This window comes from Astyanax mexicanus, chromosome 23 (assembly GCF_023375975.1).
Source record: "Astyanax mexicanus isolate ESR-SI-001 chromosome 23, AstMex3_surface, whole genome shotgun sequence".
NCBI classification, from domain to species: domain Eukaryota; kingdom Metazoa; phylum Chordata; class Actinopteri; order Characiformes; family Acestrorhamphidae; genus Astyanax; species Astyanax mexicanus.
Genome location: NC_064430.1, coordinates 16,082,333 through 16,105,096, shown reverse-complemented (window position 1 = coordinate 16,105,096; position 22,764 = coordinate 16,082,333). Strand labels below are relative to the sequence as shown.

General features: G+C 38.0%; 1 protein-coding gene across 5 annotated transcripts in view; it reads right to left on the bottom strand.

Annotated features, from left to right (window-relative positions):
- il1rapl1b (interleukin 1 receptor accessory protein-like 1b) overlaps window positions 1-22,764 on the bottom strand; it is a 614,338-nt gene that overhangs the window by 300,266 nt on the left and 291,308 nt on the right. For all 5 annotated transcript variants that reach the window (XM_049471050.1, XM_022668225.2, XM_022668228.2 and 2 more), the window contains 2 exons: window positions 15,928-16,114; window positions 11,967-12,120 (listed from right to left, as the gene is read on the bottom strand). In XM_049471050.1, coding sequence (XP_049327007.1) covers window positions 11,967-12,120; window positions 15,928-16,114 — 341 coding nt within the window. The remainder of the gene's footprint in view (window positions 1-11,966; window positions 12,121-15,927; window positions 16,115-22,764) is intronic.

Below are 22,764 nucleotides of genomic sequence, written 5' to 3'. Positions count from 1 at the left end.
ATATAATCAAGAGGAAGATGGATGATCACAAGCCATTAAATCAAGCTGAACTGCTTGAATTTTTGAGTGGCATAAAGTTATCCAAAAGCAGTGTGTAAGACTGGTGGAGGAGAACATGCCAAGATGCACGAAAACTGTGATTGAAAACCAGGGTTATTCCACCAAATATTGATTTCTGAACTTGTTTTCTCATTTAAGACGTCTGAAAGGTCTGCATTTTTCATTTTTTTTCTGCAAATATTTTTAAATGACAATATTTTTATTTGGAATTTGGGAGAAATGTTGTCAATTGTTTATAATATTAAACAACAATGTTCATTTTACTCAAACATATACCTATAAATGGCAAAATCAGAGAAACTGATTCAGAAACTGAAGTGGTCTCTTAATATTTTTTCACAGCTGTATACACTGTATATAAATGTTTTTTTCTTTCTTTTTTTTACTGGATTAAGTGCAGTCCAATGCACTCTGCCATACTTTTGTCAAGTCTGTGCTTACACAATCCTAAATCAGCACTTTTCCTGCACCATTCTTTTCTTTCTATCCTCTGGGAAAAGAAAAATGCTCCAGGGAATCACAGCAGACTCAAGCCAGCGCCAGCCCATTTGGTGCTTTTTACCAACCCTTACGTTCTCAGAATCCCTATATTCTTAAATGTGCAGCAGGGACAGTATGATGCATGTTTCAGCTGGAGCAAAATCCAGTCTGTGACACAAATTCAATAACCATGATCGTTAGTTTTCATTAGACCGCCGTTCAACTGCAGTGCAGCATTTTAGCGAATGCGCCGCTGCGACACTCCCCTATAGGAATTAGAGGAGCCAATCATTTTCTTTAGGGACGCATATTAATAGCCATAGTAATCGGGTTGCTTTGTAAACATAGCCACAGAATGAGCAGAACGACTGTAATCAGTAACCGCAGACACGGCCCGGGGTCTCACACGCTCACTCTTTCCAATTTCAAACTGCAAAACAACGATAAAAAACCCTAAAAAAAAAAAAAACCTGCGCCGCTACCGGATGATGCTCTAGCCTAATCCACGCTTGGGCAATTCCAGGTCTGGAGGGCTTCACCAGCGCTCAGCTTAGTGGTCTCACACCTGATTCCACTCGTCGGCTAATTACCAAGCTCTTGATAAGATGAATCAGGTGTGTAAGAGTAGGATAAACACTAAACTGTGTCCTGCTGCGGCCCTCCAGGACAAGGACTACTCAACTGTACTCCAACCAACGGCTGGGGGGTTGCATCGGCCTTGCGGGGCTGATGAAGGATCAGCGGAGCAAATCTCAGCCCTAATTCTACATGGAAGAAGCAACCTCGCTTTATGATGAACAAAATCCAGATTCCAGATCAGAAAAGACTGGAACAGCGGGGAATATGCAAATGCAGTGTTTCTTACATTTACGTCTATGAGTTGTATGATTACAAGATAATTCAATAGTTCAGTCATTTTTGTTCATTTTATTTTGCTCAACCGTTTGGTAAAGCACAATTTTACTGAGCCACTGTATCTTATTATTGAAGGTGTTGAATTTAGAGCTGCAACTAATGGTTCATTTGGTAGTCGACTAATCTGGCGATTATTATTTTCCGATTAGTCAATTAATCAACGATTATTTCTGCCATGCCCTTCATCTCTGCTTGCTTTGGGTATGTCTCCTGTTTCTAGCTTTCTCTAGCTTTGCTTCAAATCAATACAAACAGCTGAACAAGGGACTTAAATGTCCTTCAAGTGCCCAAAACATTGCCCTTTGAATATGGAAAGTAATTATATTTAGTGAGGAAATGTGTAATTTGTTGTGTTTTGGCCAAGTTGAGTGTAAACTGTATCATTAACACTGACCATAACTAAGGCAAGTGAGACCTGCAGTTATTTAAATGTTTTTCTGTTTTTTTTTGTGACCTCCTGGATGAGTTTTCCATGCCCTTTTGGAGTAATTTTAATGATTTTAGGCCAGCCATTTACCCACCCAGATAGAGCAAGGTACAATTGTGCTCTGTCAGGGCTCCGCTGCTGGCAAGCTACATGACCAGGATTCGAACCGGCGATCTCCTGATCATAGTGGTAGTGCTCAGGCCGCTGGACCTCTTGTTTGACTGGTTCTTTATATATTAACAGATAAGATGCAGCTGACCAGACAAAACGTGAAATACTGTTTTCTTTATTTCACATTTTCCACACTGTCCAATATTTTTAAAAGGTATTATGCCCTTATGAATTGTGTTATAACCCTTATCCACTTGACATGTCTTACCCTTGTCAAACCCTGTGTCGCAGAACTCACAGGCCTACATTATTCACCTCTCTGCAGAGCCACAGAAGCCAATTCCATCCAGGACAGAGCTTATCTTATTGAGATAAGTATATGCTGACATTTCCGTGCAACTTTTGTAATGACATCCAGGCAGATCCCAATCTGTTTGGCAGTGACAGCTCATGCTGATAGAATCCCATACTGTGATTGTCAATTGTTTCTCGTCTTGTGGTCGCCACCAAAGCCATTTAAATAACCTACGTGCAGCAATCAGGTCCTGTCTTTGTAATTGGCGGGTCTATTTAAGAACACATCACGAAGAATAACGCTCCGGCTCTCGCTTTGATTCAGTGATGATTGGAATACAGAAAAAAGGGATGTTTACTGTTTAGCATAATAGTAAGAAATGCTTGTCTCTCGACTTAAAATGAGGGAAATATAGAGCCGTAGAGAGGAGGAGGAGGAGGAGGAGGAGGAGGAGGAGACTGATGAACGATGTGATTGATTGCTGAAATTGGCCTTTAACGAAATCCGTTCAGCCTTAGCCTGGGGCATAATCACTGACAATCTCACGTCGGTAAATTGCAAATAGTTTGCTTGACCTGTAACCTGTATCTACGCGGGGAGTCGATGCATTAACAAAATGAGAATTGAGTTGAGTTGAGATTTTAATATTCTCTGCGATGGATAATCTTTAGCCATGTCCCACCTTTTCCATTGCATTTCGATAAAGAGTAAGCGCTAATTAATCACAGAATGTTTATACTATTAGAATGGGTATTAAGTGTAAAAAAACCTGTTGGCACATAGTGGGTGGGTACTGTATGATGAAGAATGTGGAATTTGGTGGGAAAAGAGTGTGTAGGATGCATATGTGTGTGTGTGTGTAAGTTTGTGTGTGTGTGTAAGTGTGTGTGTGAATGTCAAAGACAGAGGAGAGAAACAGAAGGCAACAGGAATCTACATTTCTATTCACTTATAAACTGTTTATCTGGATACATGATACAGCTATAGGAGAGTAAGAAAATGATTAGGGGTGTAAGAAAATTATCGATATTTCAAAGTATTGCGATACTTCTATATTCGATTTTCAAAAATAAATAAATAAATAAAAACAGTATCGATTTCTACTTATTAAAAAGATTAATATTGGTAAAGATTGGTGACAGAAAATGCTTTATTTAATTATGTTTAAACCCCGCCCACTCGATAGTTGTTAGGTCTCACTGTTCTGAGTGCAGAGAAATGAGGGCTGTTAATGTTAATGTTAATGTCATAAACTGTGTAAAGCTGCACAGAGAATCGTCTCTCAAAAGTGAAGCCACCACAGGTCGAGCACCCCCTGCTGTTCGGTTGCAGAAAGCTGTGTAACCCCACCCATTCCCATAGGTTTCAATGGCAAAACAGACAACTTTCAATCACGTTTTTTTCCAATATGCTGTAATTCTACCTCCATTATTTAAATGCAACAGCTAGTGTTACCTCTGCTTATATTGTTCAATTTTTATATCCCCACAGAATTCATTTTTTAAAATGTTATTCAGCTCTATTTAAATAGGTGTGGTTATTGTAAAAGGGCTGGTTTACACCTAGCCGGGGTGGGACCAATGACTGTATGGGCGGGACCATAGACTGTGTATAGCTCTGTCGAGTCAGCCCTCAGGGGCGGGGTTATTCAAATGAGTAGGCTGTCTCTCCACAGTCTTTCTCCCTCCTCTGGGCTCTACTGCGCAGACTCGGGTTTCAGGATCGCCAACATGGCGGAAGATTTTGGCTTCATTTTTACTGAATGAATGGGAACAGCAACACGGCGTCCATTTTTTTTACAGTCTCTGGTTAATGTATACAATTAATCTAAAAAACCTTAACAAATTTAATGTAAATTTGTAAATTAAAAAGTCACGTTCACAAAGCTTGCTGACATATTGAAAGTTTTAACTATCATCAAGTCATCAAGTTCAAAAGGTAGATTACACACCCACACATTCTATATCTATCTCTCTTTCACACACACACAAACACACACACACACACAGCTGATCGCACTTTTCCTAGCTCCAGGTTGTGGAATATGGAGCTACACTAGACTTTATTTGCACACTTTTAGCACTTTATTTCTTGCAGGGTTTTTTTGTTCTTAGTTTTTTATTGCTTTCTATTCTTTAAATATAATGTCTTGTAACTTTTTTTGTAACTTAAATGTATGTTTGATCTTCCAATTTTATTAACTTTAAATGGGACATGTTGTATACTTAGTTAATCAAACAGATTTCTCTCATGATAACTGTTTATTTGGGTGCGTAAAACGCTTCAGTTTATTTACACTAATCTTAGATTTTCTGGGTGCAGCAGCATTAGTGGCTAACTAATGCTAACTAGCGCATAGCACGGTTAGCAGCTAATGCTAATGCTGCTCCAGCAGTGCTAGCCGGGATTAGCCGAAGGCTACAGGGCAATAATACACACCTCTGGATGGTGAAAGACCTAGCGCTTAGCACGGTTAATGGGTAATGCTAATGCTGTTCCAGCAGTGCAAGCCGGGGTTAGCAGCAGGCTACAGGCTGATAATACTCACCTCTGAATGGCCAAAGAGCTAGTGCTATAGCTAAAGCTAAACCTGACTGGTAAAATACATACATAAGGCGCACAGGATTATAAGGTGCACTTTCACTATTTTGAACAAATTAAATGATTTGAAATCTGCCTTATATTTTTTTTATCGTATATCACCATCATGAGTTTTCAATACGTTTTGAGTCATATCATCCAGTTCTATACTTCTATACATATTTTTATAAGGCAAAAACGCTACAAAACTCTAAAGCTTTTAGGAGAAAATATGCCCAATTATTTTCACAGACAGACCAGGACTGCCAGTAAAGTTCTCTTATCTGTGCAATAAGTGGGTCGCTGTCGCGGCAGCAGGGTCGACGGAGGAGGAAGATGCTACAGGATGCTTCAGCTTCGCCGGTGGGGCGCCAGACAATGGGCAAGACTGAGACTGTGCTGCTGAATCAATTCCTTCTTTTCTTTTTCTTTTTTCCTCTCTCACACCATAACGGTCCACACACTGCAGATTTTTATAGGGTAGATTTACATAAATATCCACAGAGCCTGAGTTAGACGAATGCCAATGGCAGGCCTTAGCCTAAAAAAATGGCTCAATTACAATGAGTTAAGCCAACAATGGCTGCACCTACGGGGAACCTGTAGTTTGACTTGTCAGCAGCATTAAGATGACCGGCTATCGATTAACCGTAACCCACGCCCACTTGAAACATTAGCCGAACGCACCTGCGCGAACCCGCAGGCCTAAACGGCCGATGCATCACGTCTGGGGCCGGCCAGTGGCAGCTAATCGCTAATGATGTGTCACCTGTGTTTTTTGACACGACATAAATATATACGTCAACGGTGGAAGTTAAGCTGAACTGCTGAGGTAGTTTAGGGCTTGTTCCACTGCTTAGCTAATTACAGAGGCTGGAAATCAGCCGTACAGACCAGTATTGACTGGGATGTCACGGCCAGAGCACTCTCATCCAGCTCATCCAGTGAATAGCAGCTAGAGGAAGGAGGATTTGAAGAGCTTTCAGAAGTGTTTCCTCTGAAAAAATAAATATTAGCAAGAAAAATGGTTTCATTTTAAGGCAATAAATCTTATTATTTTTTATCTGTGATAAGAATTAAATATTTTATTAAAAATATTTAGCTTTTTTTTTTTTTTTTAGGAAAAAACAACCTTAGTCAGGTTAAATTAGAATTTGAACCTTATTTTAAGTCATTAAACTCTTTTTAAAATAAGCACAAAAAGGTCATCAGTTATTCAAGTTATTCTGATTCTTGTTTCCAAATTTAAAGGGGACATGTTATGCAAATCTCACTTTTTGCATGCTTTTGTATTTTTACTATAGACGCATATAAAATGCATCTGTTTTCTGTGAATTAGCTGAAAGATCTGGTAGAGTTATGATTTGGTAGAACCCAATTTTCAGATTTGTGTTTTTTTTATCAATATATGTATATATGTCTCATTTGTTTGATTTCTTTTTTTAGAAAATCTTTCTAAGAAAAAAATGGCTTACCCAAATATCAGATTTTTTTATTAATATAAGTATATATGTTTTGTAAATCAGTTATTTAAGTTATTCTGATTCTTGTTTTTCCAAATTTAAAGGGGACATATTATGCAAAACTCACTTTTTGCATGCTTCTGTATTTTTTACTATAGACACATAAAATACATGTGTCAGCTGAAAATTTTGATAGAGTCATGATTTGGTAGAATCATATGCTTTTATGAGCTGTTTGGATTACTTCCTTATTATGACGTCACAAAGGAAAGGAAAACAGCATGGGACCACTCTGGCATCACCCCTCATCCATCAATCCCCACTAGAGACAAACCAACAGGATCAGTTGAAGATCCATCATTTCTGTCATTTTGGTTTAAGAACCTTGGACAGTACACAGCAGGATTAGCCAGCAGACTTCTTCTGACTGAGGGATCTGTACCTACTGTTATTGGCAATTCAATCAATGAGGGAGCTCAGCTACTTTGCTCAGCTTCTCTAAGCAACCAACACCGCCGGCCGCTCTGCTATGCCACGTGGTAGACATTCATAGACATAGGGGCGTGGCCAGAAACAGCTTATTTGCATAAAAGTGACAGAGCCTCTAAACGACTCAATCTGAAATGGAATTAAAATGGTAAGAACAGAGCTGCTGGGGAGATCTCTTTATGTGAGAGATTTTGTGCTCCAAGTACTTCATTAACATGTCTTGTACAGTATAGCCCGTAGAACTTTTGTAAAAAGAGATATATTTCTCCTTTAAGATATAAAATCATTTGTTTACATGATTCAAGTCCTACATCAAGGATATTGAGCTTTCTAATCTGCTTTCTGATCTTCCTAAGAAAATCTGCTTACACAATTTCAGATTTATTATTTGTCATTAATATACATATATATGTCTCATTTGTTTAAATTCTTTTTTAAGGAAATCTTCCTAAGAAAAATTGGCTTACCCAATTATCAGATTAATTTATAGTTTTTCATTAATATACATCGATAAGTCTCATTTGTTTGATTTATTTTTTTTAGGATTTTTTTTCTAAGAAATATTGGCATACCCAATTATTAGATTTTTTTTTTCATTAATACACGTATATATGTCTGATTTGTTTGATTTCTTTTTTTAGGAAATCTTCCTATGAAAAACAGGCTTACTCAAATATCAGATTTTCTAAAATTACTGTAAGTATATATTATTAGATTTTTTTTCTAGTTTTTGGAAATAGACACTTATTTCAAGTTTTCAAAAAAAAAAATAAATAAATAAATACTGTGCTAATTTTTTTCTAAACCCCAATGTGTTCATTATTTAGTCAGGTAATATGAGGTACATGAAGTATGCTAATAGAAATGCACCAACCAGCCACACACACAAACACACACACACACATGAACCATGATTGATGCCTGAAACCAATCATGAACTCAGTTTTGCATGTGATAAACTAAACGCTGCTGCATGTAAAGAAGAAAAAAAAAACAGCAATAAATGAATACCAATATATAAACCTGTACTGTACAGCTATACCCTGCATAACCCATATTATGTTGGCATACAGTCATCGACCTGATATGTTTCAGGGACACACGAAAGGTCACAGTCTACAGCTACAGATGGCCTTGTGTAATATATGTGCTAATACCCAGGTTAATTATGTTGTAAAACTCATAGCAAATCTCTATTATAGGGGCGGAATGCCATATTTCTCCCAATGACATTAAAACCAGTGACCTAAAATTCCATCAAACAGCAACCACAGTTTGTCCTTGCACATTCCACTGCCTCCACAGAGGAAGGAATTCTTAACTTCAACAGACCATTATGTGCTTAGATTTAGTTTTTAATTTTTTGCATCATTATGACGTAAATGAACGACTTCTGAGAAAATGTGAGAATGCACTATTCCATGCAAACCTCTAGAGGAGTGAATGTTTGTCATTGAAGAAGAAATTCTTGAATGGTAAGACATGCAATTTACAGTATAGCACAGCTGCCTACTGCCATACATTAATATGTCATTGCTGTGAGACAAGACAAGACAAGAATTTAAAATATACAATTTGAAAGTTTTTTTTTTTTAAGCTAGCAGATGTTCTTCATATTGCCTCAAAAAAGTTTCAAAGTGAAATCACCAACAGAAATGCTCCAAAATGAATCTGAATTTAATCTTTTTGCATTAACTTCCATTGAAATCCCAGAACATGCAGCTTTGGCATCAGCAGCCGAAGTCAGAGTCAGCACAATTGGCCTTGCTCTCTCTGGGTGGGCAGATGGCGCTCTTTATTCCCTCATGACTTCCATTGTGAAGCTGACTGGCTGACACTCTCCTCTAGGCATGCTATAGCTACTTAATAACTAGCTAACTAGATTACATTAAAAAATGAAATGATTTCTAACAAAATAAAATATATTTTTTTCTTCTCTTGTAAAGTAAAGAGGCTCTGAGATGCTTTCAGAAGTGTTTCTTCTTTTAATTATATCTATACTATAAAAAAAAATTAGCAAGTGAAATTATTTAATTTTACTTAATTCAAGTCTTATTTCAAAAGTATATTGAGCTTATTGTACGTAAGAAAAACCTTACTAAGACAAATTAATATCACTTTACTTGGTTGGTCTATTAAACAGTGCCCTCCAAAAGTATTGGAACAGTAAGGTCAATCCCTTTATTTCTGCTGTAGACTGAAAACAATTGAATTTGGCATTAAAAGAGTATTATGAGAGAAAACAAAAAAAATCAATCTTTTACCTTTTATTTCCAAATATTTACATCTGAATCTGATACCCACGCATTTTTCTTGTGAGCGAAAGCATTGGAACATGTGATTTTCAGGAGAAAAGTAGAAGAAAGTCGTCACTGGTGTACCAGATAACAGATGTCAAACAGGTAGACCAAGGAAAACAACGGCAGCCCAGATAAGACCAACTACATGCTTCACAAAGTATTTTAGTTTGTTTAACATATTTACATTTATAACATTAATGAATCATTATGTGTTCCTTCATAATCTAAATGACTTTTATTCATTTACACTGTAGGTTCTGTCTGATCCCCACAACATTCCTGTGATGTTACTATGAGATCAGCTTTATTGTTGTTATGATTGTATAGAGGAAACTGCATTAGATGATCTACTAGCACTGGAGAAGATCACAGGACACGCCTGTTAAATCTCTCATCTGCTTCCCATGAACACACATTTCTACCATATGGATTATTGTTGGTCATAAAAGACCAACCATCTGCTGGCTTTGGATAAGTAAAGCGCAAAACCATTACAGCCTAATCAGATTATGTCTGATATGAAAGGATGACGGTGGAGCTGCACAATAAACCATCCCATAATAATTATCACAGCATCCTGACCAATCACAGAGCTTATAGAGCAAAAATAACTGTGGTCCATCTTATTACAGGACAAATAATATTACCAATACCATACAGGAAGCCCATTGCACAGTAATGACCAGTGTACTACAGTACCTCTAATTGTATAATGATGATATTTTATTTATAACAGGCCTTTTTAACTGCAATATTAAATTAGATTCCCCCCTCTTCTTAGTTGCCTTCCAAACTAGGGATGCACCGATGTGGGAATTCTGGGCTCATGCCGATATCTGCCAATGCCGATATAGATATTCAACTTACAAAGAGATTAGACACCCTGATAAAACTTTGGAAATAAATAAATAAACTTTTTTGCCTTACATTTTAGCTTTCAACCAACTTTATGCTAACAATAAAATGCAGAATTTGAAATAAATTAAATGTATTTATTTAGCCAATGGGTCCTTAGATAGACTGTTCACAGCTTTAAACACATTTTTTGCATCAACAGATTAAATAAAACAATAGAATAATTAACTACCAGATTTTTTGCACTATAAGGCGCACCGGATTATAAGGCGCACTATGCATAAACATCAATTTTCTGGTCTATTTTCATACAGAAGGCACACCAGATTATAAAGCATATTATGCAACACTAGTAAGGAACAGGGTGTTGCAATGTTTTCCTTCTAATTCTCCAGTTCTTGCCGTTGGGCAGCGTGCAATATTATCATTAGCAGCTAGCCACAGTTAGCAGCTAATGCTGCTCGACAGCACTACACTGAGGAACCCTGAGTGTTCCGGTAAGCCAGGGCGATATTAGCTAGCGGTTCTTCCCACGTAGCTCGTTGTAACACAGTCAACATGCAGGCTACAGTCCAAAAATACTAACCTCTGAATGTTGAAAGAGCTAGCACTTAACATGGTTAGCGGCTAATGCTAATGCTGCTCCAGCAGTGCTAGCAGGGGTTAGCAGCAGGCTACAGGCCAATAATACTAGCCTTTAAATGAAAATAGAGCTAGTGCTTAGCACAGTTAGCAGGTAATGATTATACAGCTCCAGCACTGCTAGCCAGGGTTAGCAGCAGGCTGCAGCCAGATAATACTCTAAATGGCAAAAGAGCTAGCACTTAGTGCTGTTAGCAGGTAATGCTAATACAGCTCCAGAAGGCTAGCTGAAATTAGCAGCAGGCTACAGCCCAATAATACTAGCTCCTGAAAGGCATAAGATCTAGCGCTTAGTGCAGTTAGCAACTAATGCTAATACTGCTCTAGCATTGCTAGCCAGGGTTAACAGCAGGCTACTGCCCAATAATACTAATCTCTAAACGGCAAAAGAGCTAGTGCTTAGTGCGATTAGCAGGTAATGCTAATGCTGCTCCAGCAGTGCTAGCCAGGGTTAACAGCAGCCTACAGGCCAGTAATACAACCTGACTGGTAAAATTCATACACACTGAAAAAAAATGATGCGTAAAATTTACTTGCATTTGCTTTTTTAAGTAAATTAAATTTCAGATAAATCTAAGTAACTGTAAATAAGTGAACTGAACTTCAGCCAATCCTTTCTTTTAGTAAACTTTACTTAATTTATTTTTGCTGAATCAAACCTTTCTTTTAGTAACCTTTACTTAATTTCTGCATACAATATTACCTAATTACAATTGCTTAATTTATTTTTTGTTTACAATATAAATAAATAAGTATAAAAAAATTAAATCTAAAATAAATTATTTAAGTAATATTGTATAAATAAAGTAATTGTAATTAGGTAATATTGAATGCAGAAATTAAGTAAAGTTTACTAAAAGTTCACTTATTTACTCTATGTAACATTTAAGTCATAAAACCGAGTGGAAGTTAATTAAATGTACCTGAAATTAAATTTACTTAAAAAAAAAGTTGCTAAACTTTTTTAAAGTAAATTGTACTCATAATTTTTTTCAGTGCATAAGGTGCACCGGATTATAAGGTGCACTGACGATTGTTGGGAAAATTAAAGGGTTTTAGATGCGCCTTATAGTGCAAAAAATACAGTGAAAAATAAATATGGGAATTAAAAAAGCTGATACCCAATCCACTAAACACCCCTGAATCCACCTTAATCCTGAGTCACTGGATCAGATCAGGACATCACCTACTAAACTCTTTTCACTATGAAGCAAATTAACACATCAAACCGATTCACAGAGAAGCACTGTCACACTCCAGCTGACCCTCGCCAGCTTTTACAATAAATTAAATAATTAATTTACTGGATTTATTACAAATTAAATATTAGTAAATTAGAGCCGCCTTACCTGTGACTGACAGTTCGGTGGTTCTCCGAACCAGAAAGTTCCCAAACTTTAATTCACAAGTGTAATTTCCAATGTCATCTTCTCTCACTTCCTTAATGGAGAGGGTATCTCTCTTCCTGACGATGCTTTGCCGCCATTGCTTCGGTTTACATTCCTTTTGGATGAGAGAGAGAGAGAGAGAGAGAGAGCAGTTACAGAGCTACAGAGCTCATGATAGCACGATAGCATCATATTATTCACATTTCATCGTGCTGACATGTTAATAAACTGACTTGAAGAGGGAGGTCTTTGAGTGATGTCAACAGAACGGCTGCATTAAAAACTCATACTTGACAGTATTTTGACAACAGCTGTAATTTCAGCTTTGAATGGTGGCCTTGGAGAAAGGATGCTTAACGCTTGTGGCAATCAATATATTTAGCTCTTATTCTGGATGATGTTTTAATAGTCTGATTTTGTTTTTATCCTCTTTTTAATGTCTCTAAGCCATTTAATTAGATGAGTTTATAATCGTGAATCCTAAAACAAATAATACGAGTATTATGAGTATCTGGTGCCTTATCTGTTTCTTCTCTGATAGCTGAACAAACATAACATTATGAAACCACCACCTTGTTTATATATATATATATATATTTAGCTCTACTCAGCATATACAGTAAAAGTACTTTGTAGTTATAGTATAATTACAGTGTAGTCCTGACTCTGTTTCATTGCATATAAAAAAATATTGTCATTTAGAGCATTTATTTGCAAAAAAAGAGGAATGGCTGAAATAACAACAAAAAAAGATGAGTTTTCAGACCTCAAATAATGCAAAGAAAACAAGTTCATATTCATAAAGTTTTAAGATTCAGAAATCAATATTTGGTGGAATAACCCTGTTTTTTAAGCACAGTTTTCATGCGTCTTGGCATGTTCTCCTTCACCAGTCTTACACACTGCTTTTGGAAAACTTTATTCCGCTACTAGTGCAAAAATTCAAGCTTGGTTTGATGGTTCAGTATACTTCTAAAATACTTTTTTCCACATATACTTTTGTACAACTGTTGCAGTAGTTCACTTAAAGTGCAATGTTTCCTGTAACTTTTTAGAAAGTAAATTCAATTATTAAAATATACTTAGGTATTACATTAATAAAACACTTAAAATGTATTTTAGTGCTCTGTAATTATAATTAGGAAAATATAAGTATAAGTAAATTATAGGATACAGTGTTAAAAAACACATTTAAATATCAAAAAAAAAATTAAGTAAATTTGTAACACGCTAAAAAATGTAGCATAGTATATTAAAATATATTTTTATACCCAAAAAATATACTAGAAGTGTGCTACTTCAAAACAACAGGAACAAGAAGCATATTTCTACTCTAATGTAAATATATTTAACATCAATTCTTAGTACATTTCTACATTTCTAATCTATCTATCTATCTATCTATCTATCTATCTATCTATCTATCTATCTATCTATCTATCTATCTATCTTTCTATTCCTGGTGTATAATAGTGATACAGTTGTAATACTCTACTCATTAAATGTATTATAATTGTACTGTAAGCATATTTAAAATATAGGTTATATACATAAAGCAGTATGTTTAAATATTACTTAAATTAAAATAGTTCCATTTTAGTACAGTTTAAGTAAGACTTTTGTACTATTTGTATACAATTAAAGTATAATAAGTACAAATTAAGATTAATATTGATTAATAATCTGGCTATAAGAACACTTTAGTGCACTATAGCATAATAATGCTTAGTATACTTTAATCTACTTTTTCTCTAGGGTTGATACTTCAACTTCTACATAAGTATTTTTAAACCCTAGTATCGACACTTCTATCTGACATCTTTGATCATACTAATTGGTATGTAGGTCACTAGTAAAGGCCAGATGTGATCCAAGTTCAGGCCATATTAACGTTGCTATCTCGGTTCAAGTATTCTCTCTTTCACGCTCTTTTCTGTCACGGTTCTCTCCTCATGTGAACTCTTCCACAGGCAGTTTCGTAGTTTCGCTGGGGGTTAGCCTCCACCTGCATTCGGAGAGACTGTATTAAATGAAACCCGTTACAGAGCCGCAGAAAATAACCGAGGGGGTTCCAAGTCCACAGCCATTATCCCTCTTTTAATTTGATTCACTGAGAAACCAAAGAGGAGCCGCCGCCATCTAATCCGACACTCATCTACTTTTGATGAATTGACCGAGTGCCTGCTCCTCCGGTGTGAAGCTAGCCATGGGCAGTCTGAGTCGACTTTTCTTTTCTGGCTCGGTGTGTGGTGCTTTTCTTTTTCTTTTTATAACCTTGAACCACCTGAAGGCATGTGAGGTAATCAATCGTAAGAAGAAGAAGAAGTAAGTAAAGATGACCTGTTGCACAGAGTATAATCTGAAACTTTGGCAATCCAGAACTCATAAAGATTAAAAAAAAAATTTAGACTTGGTGTGAGGTTTCAGTGTGTATAAAAGAAAGAGAAAGAGACTATTATAAGAGATCCCGCTCTTGTAACACACACACAGACATTTCATAATACTCATAATAAAGAGTTCTCGATCTGCTATTCATCCAAAAAACTTCTTCACAGTATATAGTAAAGCTTTACTTTCTGTTTAAGTTCTTTGTATTTTAAAGCACTGAACAGAAACAACCATTCTGAGTAAGACAACCAACCATGCCAGTCCACAATCATGACCAACAAGACCATGCTAGTCCATAATCATGACCAACAAGACCATGCTAGTGCATAACCATGACCAACAAGACCATGCTAGTCCTTAATCATGACCAACAAGACCATGCTTGTCCACAATAATGACCAACAAGACCATGCTAGTTCATATTAATGACCAACAAGACCATCCTAGTCCATAATCATGACCAACAAGACCATGCTTGTCCACAATAATGACCAACAAGACCATGCTAGTTCATATTAATGACCAACAAGACCATTCTAGTCCATAATCATGACCAACAAGACCATGCTAGTCCATAATAATAACTAATAAGGCCATGCTAGCTCTTCATCATGACCAACAAAACCATGCCAGTCCTTTATCATGACCAACAAGACCATGCTAGTTCTTTATCATGACCAACAAAACCATGCTAGTTCTTCATCATGACCAACAAAACCATGCTCGTCCATAATCATGACCAACAAGACCATGCCAGTCCATAATAATGACCAGCAAGACCATGCTGGTCCCCCAGCATGACCAATAAGAACATGCCGATCCACCAGCATGACCAACAATGGCATGCCATTTTACAAGCACAACCAACAAGACCAATAAAGCCATGTTAATCCACAGTTATGACCAACAAGGCCATGCCGGTCCACCAGCATGACCAATAAGGCCAAACTGATCCACAATAATGACCAACAAGACCATGCAGGTCGACAATCATGACCAAAAAGACCACGCCAGTCAACCACCATGACCAATAAGGACATGACGATTCACTACCATGACCAACAATGGCATGCAAATCTAAAAGGATGGTCAACAAAAAAAAGATTGGTCCACAATCATAACCAACAAGGCCATGCCATTCCACAAGCACAACCACCAAGACCAACAAAGCCATGTCGATCCACAATTATGACCAATAAGGCCATGCCGGGCCACCAGCATGACCAAAAATGGTTCATAATCTTGACCAACAATGGCATGCCAATCTAAAAGGGTGACCAACAAAAAATGCTGGTCCACAATCATGACCAACAAGGCCATGCCATTCCACAAGCACAATCAACAAAACCATGCTATTCCTCAAGCATGACCAACAAGACCGTGTTGTTTCACCAAGATGACCAACAAGACCATGCCAGTCCACAAGCATGACTTAGCAAGGGTGTTTAACAAAAACAATGTTGGAACAGTTTTTATAAGATTAATCATTATTTTTAATTTTAAAGGAAAGTATAACTGCATACGTATGCCTTACCTTGTACCATATGATGTCTGGGTCCTTGCCAGGCTGTATATAGTCCTCTATGTCTGGACAGAGGATGTCTTTCCCTTTACTTAACTCAGCCTTCTCAAAGAACTTCATTTTGGAGTTATAGCACAGGTCTGTGTCATTCTCCGACACCGTTAGCGACATGGACACTTTCATACAGTACGTGGAGTTTCTGCAAAAGAAGAGAAATCATGTAGTGTTAACACTGGCTCTATTTAGACTTGATTAGTTCGGCAGGAGAACATCTGTAATAAAAAAATATTTTATGCATAACATACAGTAATAATACAAACATGTTAGCAAATTAACGTTTCTTTAGCCACACTGTTTCATTATACTAGGCGAATAAACAAAGTTCATTCAGCTGCTAGTCAGCTGTATATCACCCATCACTAGTGATGTCACAACACTAGGATGGTGAAGACCAGCACATGCCTCCTCCGACACATGTGAACTCAACCACCGCCTCTTTTAGAACTGCTGCTGCTGATGCGGCATTGCCGAGTAGCGTCACATTGCGCTCGGAGGAAAGCGCAGCGACATGGTTCCGATACATCAGCTCACAGACACCTTGTGCTGACCGACATCACCCTAGGAGTGATGAGGGGAAAGAGCACCATCTACTGTACCCACCCAGAGAGAGCAAGACCAATAGTCTTCGTAGGTTTACAGTTGCAAAATATAGAAAAGTTCAAGGGGTATGAATACTTTTACTGTATGCGATGCCAGAGAACAGATGTTGGCTCTTATTTTAGTTTTGGGTAAAGCAAAATTCCAACAACAACAACCAACAATTATTGATTTCATTTTCACAGCAGCAACCAAAAAACGACTTTCCTAACACAAGACAAGATATCTGCCTGGAAAATTACAGAGATGTGTACCTGGACGGGACTGAATTGATCAAACCACCACTACATTTTAGGGAAGATAAGGTCATTTTGTGTGCAATTTTCTAAGAAAACCACACAAAAACACAGATACGGACAATCCTCGTGGAAAAAAACAGATTACAAAATCACAGAGAAGCCCCCAAAAAAAGATAGAATTACCCAAAGAGCCCATGTAAACTTAATCCATCTCAAACAGCGCCATTACCAGCCAATCACGCTCTGCGTTGTTCTATTGTTCAGAGCATGTCGTTAGTTTGCCCCAACATCGAGACAGCCCAAATCACCCGAAATAGACAAAGTGGGCAGGAGGCCCATGTCTCAGCTAGTTTAAAATGCTGTTTTCAGCAGCTTTACAGCTTCACAGCAGAGCGCAGTAACAGAATTTACTGGAAAACAACCCTCCAAATGCAAATACAAGTGGAAACAAATGCTGCAACGGAATATATAAGGGAGCCTAGAGAGGATAAAAGGCACTTGGTCATTCAGTTCCCACACAGAGTGTAGTGTTATACTACCAATTCTACTTAACCACGGACATTATAGCCGCTTCAAGCTTGTAACATTCAAGAGGTATGTCCTTTATTTTGGCATGGTTCAGTTTTATAGTAAAGTATGTTTAACTCGAGCTTGAAAACCTATATATTATGTGCTAAAGTATACTAAAGTATATTACTCCTGATTGACAGGCAATTTAGCCAAGACTAATTATACAGAAGGGGTGACAATGGGTTGCGGAAGGGGTACCCACTACATTAACTGCACGCCACTGTTCTCAAGGGTCTTAATGTGGTTGGCTTGTTCTGTATCCAAGAATGGTTAATATACTGTTTATTCACACCTTCCCAAACAAATAGCACCAAAGCGATTTAACCAGACTAAAAAATGCAGTTATGAAAATGCCCTAAATGCTTGTGATTAACTCAAATGCCGTGTTTTGCATGTAAAAACATGCAAACGAACCAGCCACTGTTTCTGAAAACCGTAAAGACCATGGCAAACGTCCAAGATTACATAGCATTTTGGTAAGCAAACATGATCACGGCTCAGAAAAACAATATTTATAAATAAGACCAAACTCCACCTATCATTTATCACCACCGCCGCCCCCATTGTGATACGGACGTGGGTAATTTTCGCACTCGCGGAGCAGCTTGAATTCAGGCGGTGTGCATTGTTTGTTTGTCTTGCGCGGGAGACAAAAGGAGTCCGGCTGACATTCTCATAACACCTACATGAAAATAATATCATTCCCCGTGCCTGGCAAACACATGCTGTCGGGAGCATTACAAATGCCTACAGAAAGGCATTGTGTTTGCTCAGCCATTTAGGCATGAATACCAATGATGGCGGAGAGATGAACCTGGCCAATCTCGCATTATCTACTGAGAAAAAAAAAACGAAAAAACCAAAGGGGGAGGCGAGGTGCGGGCCGGAACAGGACGTGAGGATGGAAGGAGGTGAATGAAAGAGGGGGAAAACCAAAGCTAATGCTTGGAGGCAGGCATGATAGTCAACAGCAGCGAAGATTGATTGAGGCCTTTGTTTTCACATATTATGCAGATACAGTGCAAGCTAGCAGAAAATTACTTGCCAGAATTGATGTTCTGTAACTGTTCACTCATGACAAAAGTTGGGAAAAGGGGGAAAAGGATTAGAAGCAGTTGAACAGCTAGGTTTAAACAGGGGAGAGAGAGAGAAAGAGAGAAAGCAGAAGCCGGCATTAAGCATAGTTCCGCAGCCAGACATGTGGCGCCGCTAAGCTCGGAGTGTAATTTTACTTCCTGTCGCCTCTTATAAACTCAGACCTGCTTCAGAGTCTGTCTGAAACTTGTCAATAACGAGATGCAGCCCATCATACAAGCTTAAGCCAGTAAAGAAAGGTTTTTATAAAGTCCTGTTTGCAAATAACAAACTAGCAGGAAAATAGACTCCAACTCCAAACTACAGTGGTGCAAAAAAGTGTTTGCTCCTTCATAGTTTCTTATTTCTTTGCATGTTTGTCTTTCTTAAATGTTTCAGATCATCAAACTAATTGAAATATTAGTCAAAGACAACACGAGTTGTTCACAAGGAAATTCCCTAGTAGCAGGTAAAAAAAAATACGAAGACCATAATCCTTTGCAGCAGGAAAAGGTGGGGCCTACGGTTTAAAATGTCACTGTCAGCCATTTTTTTTCTCCATGTTTGTCATGGTTTGAGGATTTGTACCCTTTTGGATACTTTTGGTATTTGTGTAAATTTTCCATTTATGTTCATTTTTCCATTTTGATTGATTGTTTCTATTGTTTGCTTACTTGGTTTGTAGTTCCTTTGTTGCACTGTTTGTATTGTTTTACTGATACTTTTATATAATATATCGTCGCTGTCATATGAAAAACATTAATCTCCATTTTTGTGGATTTTTAGTTTACTACATAATTTGAACAGACAAACTGTCTCTTACACTGTGCCAAAATTTCTTGATGAACGGACCAATAGAAACTCTTCAAAATGACCTGAAATAAACACTTTTTACATTGACTTCAATTGAAAGTTTTGAAGGTTTTTTCTCTCTCCTGTAAAGCTGCTGTTTTGGAGATAAGTGTTTTTCATTGGACAGTGACGATATATATTTTTGTTTATTTGTAGGTAAATCATCCATCCAAAACCTTCCTTCTTCCACCCACTACCTTCCTCCATCTATCCAATATCTACCTTCATCCATCCATCAAATATCTTCCTTCATCCATCCATTCAAAACCTTCCTTCTTCCATTCACTACCTCCTTCATCCATCCTTCCAATATCTACCTTCATCCATCCATCCATCCATCCATCCACTACCTTCATCCATCCATCCAATATCTACCTTTATCCATCCATCCAATACCTTCTTTCATCCATCCATTCAATATCTACCTTCATCCATCCATTCAATATCTACCTTCATCCATCCATTCAAAACCTTCCTTATTCCATTCACTACCTTCCTTCATCCATCCATCCATCCATCCATCCACTACCTTCATCCATCCATCCAATATCTACCTTTATCCATCAATCCAATACCTTCCTTCATCCATCCATCCAATATCTTTCTTCATCTATCCGTCCAATATCCACCTTAATTCATCCATCCAATACCTTCTTCCTTTCATCCTTCCACCCTCCCATGCATCACTGATGCTAACAATGCTAATGCTACGCTCAAAGCCGTGATGCTGCAGACTTTGATAGATACCCTCAAAATGGACATTTTTTGTGAAAATTGACTCACTGACCACCAAGCTGCAGTCTGAAATTGTATTGGTAAGGCAGAAGCTAAAGAACTTGATCGGTGCGTTACAGGGTAAAATTGATGCTCATGAGAAGAACCTTCATTCTTTTTGATCAATACTTTTGACTTTATTACACCACTAATATGTAAGACCATTCTCTCTGCTTATTTGTCAGACCTGTCTGGGGCAGGAGCAAGAAAGTAAAGAAAGTACTGGAGGATGGCCCTGAGTTCTGTTCTTGAGTGAAGGTTTCTGTGCAGTTTATCATGGATCAACAGCAGATACAGCATTTGTCTATAGCTAATTTAAAGGCTAGCAGTTCCCGTGTCTTAATGTCTTAAGCCACTGAGCAGGCAGAAAATTCAATCACTACATTCCCTTCCCTGACCACCATCTAGCTAAACCCTCTGAGCCCTGGATGTTTGTTCACTGCTGAAGTAATTTTTTGATTAATAAACTGCATCAGGTTAAACTGCACCTGAACAGCTGGTTGTTTGTTTGGTAGCTCTCATACAAGCTAAAGCCAATACAAAAATTAAACAGGCCCGCAGCACTCAGGTCATGTCATATTTCAAGCCACTGAGCAGGCAGAAAATTCAATCAACACGTTCACTTTCAACATATTCACTTTCCTAACCACTGGCTAACTAACCTCTCTGAGCCCTGGACGTTTTGCGAAATCCTGTTTGCAATTAGCAAGCTAGCAGGAACGTGGACTCCACCTCTGGTTGGCTGATCTTTGGGCGAAAAGCCGACCCGGGCCCGTACAGATCAATAGACAGTATTGAGCGCGTGCAACAACGTTACAAGAGCATGCGAGAATTCAGAAGCCGATGACGGATCAATGGTTCCGATCAGGCCGTGCGCCTCCATCCATGCTAATGCTGCTAACAGGCTCGCCTCAGTTAGTCAGTGCTCAATAGTCCATCGCTGACCCCGCAGCAAACGACGACTTTCAGATAGGGCTGCCGGGTTCCCTCCTGCAAGGCCAACAGACAGGCCTGATCGGTGGGAGATAATGAGCAAATTTAGCATCTAATCCTTACGGTGGAAAAAAAAGCTTATTTTACTCAGCCAGATGGAAAGAATGAAAAAGAAAGAAAGGAAGAAAGGAAGGAACGGTGAAAAGAAGAAAGAAAGCAAAAACTGCTGCAGCTGGATCTTGCACTCAGGAGAGCTGGACCGTGAGCTGGCCACGCTGTACTTTACCGCCGCCTCCGCCTCCACCACCATCGCCACGGACCAAATGCACTGTTGGCTTCAGTGGAGCGCTTTTTTATGAAGCACAGATGCAAATGCAACATGATGTGGAGATTATAAGAGACACAGCACAGCAGATGGACACCTGTGCAAATGAGTTCCCCGGAGCCCCCTGCTACTGCTGCTAAATATTCTGGGCAGCACCACTGAACCTGCCTCTAGAGAGAACGGAGGAGTGTGTCCAAAGAGGAACGAAGGGCCCAAGTCGCGTTTCAATGCTCAGTGCTATCTTACACCCCGTCAACAGTCTATTTTCACAGACGCCTTGCGCCTGTGCCATTAAAATAGCGTCTGAGTTTAGGAATAAATCTACGCTGATGGATGATCTGGTGATCTGAAAGTGAGGTGTGTTTAGGTAAATTTCTGGCATATTGCTATTTTGGCAGCAGAAAACATAGGTGCGCCACTGACTGATTTAAACCCTGACCACAGTCAACAGTCAGCTGCCCAATTCTATCTTTGCCATGCAGCGTGAAAATCCAGATTTACATCAACAATAAAGAGAATAAAGAAAGAAATAACTCTGCTGTTCCTTTAAATGAGATGCTGGCGTACCTTCATTAGTATCCTCGGCTGAGATGTGCAAAAATGCCACACTGTTAAGATATTAATGCGCCAAAGTCAGAGCTCATGTGGCTCTTAAAGGAAATGTGAGGCAAGTGACATGCTGATTGGTTTATTTCATGTTACGCCCAAAACATACCCATGAGATTAATTAAGACAATTTGTACATGCCTTTTGCGCATTTTGAGCCACACAAGGCATATTTTTGGTGCCCTCACGATACCAAAGACACATTGACGTGCCATAAATGCAGCTGTGCAATACGACTGAAATTGACTGGTTCCCTATAGATTGCTAAAATACTGCCTTTTTTATGTACATTTTTCATTAAAACACTCAGAGACCTGATAGGCTATTTCAATTTCTTTAGCATCTAATGGTCTTTGTTTCATGTCTCATTTTACTTATGTTTTAACTAGTTCGTATTATCGGTACCACTTTTAAATAATTTATTAATAAATTAACCCCTTAATAAAGGGGTTTATAAGTAGTTTATTAAGGAGTTTACTAATGGTTATTGATTAAGTTATAAATCATTAATAAGCTGTTACAACGCATAAATACAAAGGGCAACAGTGGCCTGTCCTGTCCCAAATAGTGATTCCATATTAATTTATTCTGTTAATCCTCAGATCTTACTACTAGATGCTTATCTTACTTTGTCTTTTCTATCAGGCAACATTAACATTTCTGTTAATAACTTTATTAATTCCACTATAATAACATATTAAATGAATAAACTAATATTCAATATTATTTTATTAGATATGTTAAAAACATAATTGTCTGTTGTTTTTTCTATAGTTGTTTATTAAATGTTTATTAATGTTTAAAGTATTTACAGCTTCA